Raw genomic sequence first — 7,434 nt, forward strand, 5'->3', positions numbered from 1 at the left:
GAAATAAAATGATTAGGTTATATTTGGCTAGACACGGATTTTGGCATATTTACATACATTTTCATTTTCTAACTCGATTTACAGTGTACTATTTAGAGAGTACTTTGTCTGCCATGTCTGAAAGCGTAGTGTAGTTTACTGTAATGACACTCTCTGTATCTCTATGTATTTAGTGCTGAAATGAAAAAAACATCTTTATTCAGATGTAAGCCCTTTATATTAAATGATGAGAGGAAAAAACCTCAGAGGTAGAAATGTCAGCATCATCAGCACGGTATGTGAATTCTGGATAGTTCCTCATCCTCAGCTGCTTCACTCGTGTTCACAATGGAGTTATTATTCTTGTTTGTTCCTACCCACAAAATTTTTAGTTATTTTTTTTGGTTTGTTTGTTTGAACAGAATGTAGTTGGTTTAATCTGTTTTTTTCTTAAATACAAGCAAAGCTCCATTTAAACCATTGTGACCCTGAATAGTGCTAGTGCTGTTTGTATCTGTATTTTTATCTATTTAGACTCTGTCTGTTCATTATGAATACGTATTCATACTTAATTTCATCCCTAGTAGATCATTTTAAGTGCACTTATGAAATCACAGGATGGGCTTTCCCAAGGCTTACACAATGGCTTACAGCACCAAGGCTTAGTATCTAAATTATGAAAGAAATGGAGTAAGGTGCTACTTAACACACGCTTATACTATAGGAAATAGATGCTTTGTTTAATACACGAGTCGAAACATAATCCAACAGTTCTGTCGTTATATATTATGGTAGACAGTGGATTAAAAGAAATCGATAGAGAGTCTACCCTTCAGTGTATAACATTGTGTTACACTACCGTACTGCATTATATACACACGACGTGCTCAGTGTGTGTTATACGTTATATTGTATACAACATAAACATGTTGCTGTCCCTGATATCTTCATCGTCTTCGCACTAGTATTTGTAGTCTTACCTCTTGCTGGGTGTAAAAGACACCGCTGGGGGTTTTAGTGCACAGGAGCTGTTATTTCACTTCTGAAATAAGTCCAGTTCTGTACTTTGGAGGTGCTCCTTGTCAAACAGTTAGCCTCTTATTGCTCCCTGAAGGGTCTGCTGGAGTAGTATGATTTGTGTATGTGTGTTTGTGCATGTGCGTGTGTGTTTTTCTTTTGCGTAGTTTGAACTGACAGTGTTGTTGCAATGGTTTGCAGGGGGTTGTATTCAGAGTTAAGATGGTCTCCTCTGTAAAACTGTGTAGTTTTATCTGTCGCTGTGTGGCAGGGAACAGATTTGTTTGAAGCTCCGCGCTGTTTCATGTAGCGACACACAGCCGTGGCGGAGGTGTCGTGCTGTGCCTGGTGACAGCCAAGAAAATCCTGACTGTTTCTTTTCTCTTTCTCTTTCTTCTCCGTAGCTCAAATTGAAATTATTCCCTGCAAGATCTGTGGAGACAAATCATCAGGCATCCATTATGGTGTGATAACATGTGAGGGCTGTAAGGTAAGCAACCAAACAAATGTCTGTGTGCGCTGTATGTGCCTGTACACAAAATAGTGTGCATGTGTGTTTGTGTGTTTGTGTTTGTGTTTGTATGTGTGTTTGTGTTTGTATGTGTGTTTGTATGTGTGTTTGTATGTGTGTTTGTATGTGTGTTTGTGTTTGTATGTGTGTTTGTGTTTGTATGTGTATTTGTGTGTGTGTGTGTGTGGGCGGGCGGTTGGGTGGGTGAGTGTGCATGAGCTTTGTGTTTTGAAAACAATATTTAAATATATGCTTGAATAGGACGACTAAATGAAGGTACTCAAGGTCTAAACATCAGTGTGTTCATCATCATTAATATGACACAGTAGGCTTGGATGAGCTGCACTCTGTCATTATTAGGACAAAGTGACTCCTGCGACGTATTTTCTTTCTGCACTCTCCGGCAGATTTTTTATGACTTTGGCTCTGCAGTTACTGCCTGCCTCAGAAATAAAACTGTCAAAGGTGCAGTGCTTTGAAGTATACCACATAGTTAGCTCTTTTGCTGTTGCTTTATTTTTGTAAACCTGAAACTACCCAAGTAGTGTTTGTTTTAAATATGCCATCCTCTCAGCAGGAGGAATAATATGCTTACTGTATATGTCTTCTTTTAGTATTGTTCTTGTTTGTTACTACACTCCAGGCAAGCACTGCACAGGATAGCAGAAATGAACCAACTCTGCGATCCGACTCTATTTTTGAATAAAAGGCAGACTCTGTGTTCAGCACATCGCTCACTCACAATACAGTGGGAGGAAAGAAGACAAAAAAAAAAAAAACAGAACAAGAAAAAATTTGTACAGGCCTGAAGAATAAACTGCTGAAATGTATCTTTAATGATTGCTAATTACTTCAGGCAGAGAGGCATTTAATGATATGTGCGAGCACACCGCTCTGGCCCATAAATCATAGCATTATAAAGGAGCGCTGCTTGTCACCAGCAGTCCTACCCCGCTTTCATAATGGCTGCCATTAGAAAGCAACTTGGCAGCTGTCAGCTGTTTTCTTGTAATTAAACAGCCAATGAGCAACTAATTAAGACATATGTGTATCGAGCAGTGGAGTGGGGTATGTTAATGGTGCGCTGGAATCAATTCATTAAGTGAAAGGGATGAGGTATCAACTCAGTGTGACTGCATGCTCTCTCTCTCTCTCTCTCTCTCTCTCTCTCTCTCTCTCTCTCTCTCTCTCTCTCCCACTGCTTTTGAAATCTGTTATTTAACTAATAACCACAACCAAACTCAACCTTATTTACAGTCAAACACTTGAAGATTAGCTAAGCGGCTTTATATCACCGTCTTTCGTTAAAGAGCGTCCGTACGCAACGGCTATTCGTTAAGTATGCCTTTCCTCATAAAGGATCTCGTCTGTGTGATGAGCTGCAAGCGATCTCATCTATAACCTTTGCGTATATGGTTATGGCTTCATCCACAGTTCCTGTTTTTGTGTTGTTTTCCCTTCAGATATATAAGGTTTAATTTGTTTATATGACCATTTTGTTGTAAATTATGGAGCTCTTTAAAACATCTACCTCTATCAATCTCTCTCCCTTCGTCTCTGTCTGTCTGTATCATTCATGCAGGGATTCTTCAGGAGGAGTCAGCAGAGCAATGCGGCATATTCGTGCCCACGTCAAAAGAACTGCCTGATCGACCGTACCAGCCGAAACCGCTGCCAGCACTGCAGGCTGCAGAAGTGTCTGGCCGTGGGCATGTCACGGGACGGTGAGTGTGCTGCTGATCCTGGTCTAGTGTGCACCAGGGAACAACAGCCCCCTTTCCGCACGAGGGGCTTCAGGGCTTTGCCAACACAAGCTCTAGAAATACATGGAATGGAATCCTGAGCTTTAGACAACCTACAGTGAATGATCTTGCTTAGGGTTCACCATCAGAAGTGTTTCATGGCTCCTGGAACCTTCGTGGTTAATCACGAACAGTAAGATTTGCTTAGTTACTGGAAGACTGTCTGGCAATCAAGGAAGTGAGGGAGTAGAGTAGTAAACACTGAGCAGACAGTCAGCTTAATAGTTAATTAAAGGAAGCAGTTATATACTAACACTAACACATGGATTACAGATGTATAGAAAAATGAATCACTAAAGTGTTTGGTTACATGTTTTGCTGCTTGGCCAATAAAATACTTCTTAAAATACTGCTTCTTGGAAAAGTATCTTACTAATAGCTTTGTTGCGTTGCGTCCGAGACAGCCTCTGTTCAAACATGTTTGTCTCATCCCAGCTGCAAGGTCAAAGCTCCTGCCAAATATTATATATCCTCACCCTTTCATATATCACTTCTGACCAATCACTGAGGATTTACCTTTCCGACCTGCTGAAAGTTTTGGAATCCTGTTTGGAAAGAGACCTAAACCATTAATCCTTTAGAGGCTGATATGTGAAATGAATGTTTACTCCATTGTTTGTCTAAAAAGAAATGTGCAGTTTTGTTCATGTCTGGATGAAATGGGCTGCACACAGAAAAATCAGCCATTTAAGTATAAGAATACTCTTTAACAGCTGTGATCGTGGACCTTTTGTTTCATTTCCTGCACTGGCTGTGGTAAGACGGAAAATACTCCTCTGCAATCCAGTGACAAGATCAATGGCCTAGTACTGGCTTTCCTTAGTTAGGTCTCATGTTGGTCTTCAGGCAAGGCGGAGGAATTTTGACAGCAAGTGGCTTTTATTAAATGACTGTCATTAGAAAGGCTCATTAAAGCCAATGCAGGTGAGCAGCATTAACAGGAACACAGGTGAGTGTGTTTGTTTGTGTGTATGTTGAGGCCCCCTGTAGGGCTTCTGACTGGGCTGCGTGACTGTGGCCCGTAACAGGAAGCAGTAATCAGGCCAGGCCTTCAGAGTGTGCTGGGCTGCTCTCTCACACACAACCAGGACAGGCAAGGTGACTTCTGAGTTCACTCAGACACGAGCCCCCATCTGCCTCTCCACTAGCACACACACATAGACACATCAGCTCTGGGTTGTTTGTTCTTTTTCTGTAAGAGTTGGACTCCAGCGTTCCCTTCTCTTTATTTTACACTCAGTCCCACCATTAACACCTTCATTACTCCTCTCTGTCTGCCAACAGCAAAAAGCTTTCACACTGAAATCTATGAACTCGTTAATTTTAATCTTCCTCTTTTTTTTAATAGACCAACACTCTCTGTTCACAGACCTTCTGCCAGTGCTGGATTCCCAGTCAAACCCCTAGCATTTAACCAACTACTTGTTATATGTACATTTGTGTGGGTGACAAGAGCATTACTCCGAGCCAACCACGCTCTAATAATAATCTAACATATATCTCACTGAATTAAAATCCAATCCAGTAGCAGAATAAAGCTAGTAGCTCTTCTGTATTCACCGTTCTGCTGTGTGCTGTATTGTACACACTGAGGCATGTCCTTGTCTTGTTCACTGCAAGTTGTTCTGGCCAAGCCTGCTGCCCCTGTCTGAGTCTGGCAGGTTAAAAAACAGTGGAAAGTTGCTGTGAACATGTCAAAGTGGCAAAGTGTTTTATACCCATTACTCGGCTAATGTGCTAAGAGATAACTCATTCCCACTGGTCTGGCTGCTACGTTAAGCTCACTGTCTAAGGGCCATGTCCCCCAGCCAAGGAGATTCTCTAGGATGATGAGAGTAGGGTTGGGGATCACTGTTGTGTATTGTCGGGTTTAATAACTTTGATTTTTGTCTTTCGTTTTAGCGGTGAAGTTCGGGCGCATGTCAAAGAAGCAGCGGGATAGCCTGTACGCTGAGGTGCAGAAGCACCGTCTCCAGCAGCAGCAAAGGGAGCAGCAGCAGCAGCCGGGCGAGGCCGAGCCACTCACGCCCACCTACGGTCTCTCAGCAAACGGCCTCACTGAGCTGCATGACGACCTGAGCGGCTACATGGACAGCCACACGGCTGACGGCACCAAGCCTGACTCGGGTGTCAGCAGCTTCTACCTGGACATCCAGCCCTCACCCGACCAGTCCGGCCTGGACATCAACGGCATCAAGCCCGAGCCCATCTGCGACTTCACGCCAGCCTCAGGCTTCTTCCCATACTGCTCCTTCAGCAACGGCGAGACCTCCCCCACCGTCTCCATGGCCGAGCTAGGTGAGCACAGCTGAGGTGCTAAATATATAGGCAGTAAGGAAAAAATAATAAAGAGTCGTGAGATCTATGCATTATAGGTTGCTGTAGGGAACGGCTAAAAACATCTGAGACATGGTGTAAGGAGGAGACGTGAAAGAGAAATTGGACATATATACACTAGACAGCATTCTGGGGTGATGGGGCACCGGGGGGTTTAGGAGATGGGGAAGAACTCAACCGTGGGGCAAATGACATAAAGGTGGCTTAAAATAGCAGAAGGTTGGAGACTCATCTCCGAGACTCATTAAAAGTGCCTCTTTTTTTGTAATTAGTTTCCATTAATTAGGGCCAATCAGGATCCAGCAGGGCACGAGCCAAGGGAAATAATTTTTTTTAGGTTCCCCATGTGCTCTGGGACTCCTTATAACAGATGTGTTTTCAACATGATTGGATTTTTTTATACTGGTGTTTTTTCCCTTTCTCTTATGCTCTTTTTTTATTGAAAGCAAATGTGACCTTTGTTTCTGCGGGTAATGTGCATATATTCTACCTTCCTTATATCATATGGCTTACACACCACAGCTATTCTACTTCTCCATGATGAGTTTCATGCTGGCAACAGTAGAGGAAAATGTCAACAAACTTCTAAATCATATTTAACAGCTCTACTTCTGTGTACAATAATAACATTTAGCCATCTGAAAGTATCCTCTTGTTACTGGTGAACTGAACTCAAGCACTCTGTCTTTGGACAGGTAGAACAGAATGTGTGTGTGTGTGTGTGTGTGTGTGTGTGTGTGTGTGTGTGTGTGTGTGTGTGTGTGTGTGTGTGTGTGTGTGTGTGTTGGTGCATGTCTGAATCTTTGACGCTGTCCTGCTTGTCTGTTGCAGAGCATCTGGCCCAGAATATCTCCAAGTCCCACATGGAGACATGTCAATATCTGAGAGAGGAGCTGCAGCAGATGACCTGGCAGGCCTTCCTTCAGGAGGAGATGGAGAGCTACCAGAACAAGGTAGCACACACACACACACACACACACACACACACACACACACACAAAACCACCACCATTATCTTCACCTACATCCCTACAGAATTTAGCCATATAGTTGTCACTTTCAGATATATGATCTTTCCCATTTATGGATTTTTGTGGGTGGTGCTAAACATAAATCATACTTGGTAATTAATATCTCCAGAATAATATTTTGTATATATTCAGACAAACACCTTCTATATTTGTCTGTTTGCTGCATACAGACTTTATGCTGTAACGTACCGTCTGTCGAAACGGCACAACACTATATTACTAATATTTGTATAGTGCTAACACATATTTGAGTCAGTACAGATATGCGCACGTTTTATTTACCAGCCCATTGCAAGAAAGCACAGACGTTTTAAGTCTAAAAACAGTAGCCGTTTTTGTAACTCTTAAAACGGGATTATTTAGATCACACCGAACAAAATTCCTAAATTTGTATGAAAATGTAACTATTATCAATATTTAAACTCAAACATCAGTTAAACCTTCATCTCAGCATAGTCTCATTAAGCCGGTGTAGAAATGTATTATTCAAGTGGAAGCTCAGAAAATATATTCTGAAATGTATCTCATCTCTTTGAGGAAAATGAAGAAGTAAGTGCAGAGCACAGATTATATTTCTAACACAGCTAATCACTCCAGCTCTTCTTGCCTCAAGCTTTTCTGATTAGAAAAACAGATATTTCTATCCGAAAACTGCGCATGTGCAAACGCGTCCATATCACATATTTCCTTCATGTTCACTGTATAGTCACACATTTATTTCAGCATTTGTTTTTGTTCCATCAGCCCAGAGAAGTCA

At 41.9% G+C, this 7,434-nt stretch overlaps 1 protein-coding gene across 2 annotated transcripts in view; it reads left to right on the forward strand.

Annotated features, from left to right (window-relative positions):
* The window catches only part of roraa (RAR-related orphan receptor A, paralog a), a 251,793-nt gene that overhangs the window by 232,496 nt on the left and 11,863 nt on the right, over nt 1-7,434 (forward strand). For both annotated transcript variants that reach the window (XM_027173029.2, XM_027173031.2), the window contains 5 exons: nt 1,401-1,486; nt 3,090-3,231; nt 5,212-5,607; nt 6,478-6,599; nt 7,422-7,434. The exon at nt 7,422-7,434 is cut by the window's right edge and continues 120 nt beyond it. In XM_027173029.2, the coding sequence (XP_027028830.1) occupies nt 1,401-1,486; nt 3,090-3,231; nt 5,212-5,607; nt 6,478-6,599; nt 7,422-7,434 (759 nt within the window). The remainder of the gene's footprint in view (nt 1-1,400; nt 1,487-3,089; nt 3,232-5,211; nt 5,608-6,477; nt 6,600-7,421) is intronic.

Source organism: Tachysurus fulvidraco, chromosome 10 (genome assembly GCF_022655615.1).
Source record: "Tachysurus fulvidraco isolate hzauxx_2018 chromosome 10, HZAU_PFXX_2.0, whole genome shotgun sequence".
Classification (NCBI taxonomy): domain Eukaryota; kingdom Metazoa; phylum Chordata; class Actinopteri; order Siluriformes; family Bagridae; genus Tachysurus; species Tachysurus fulvidraco.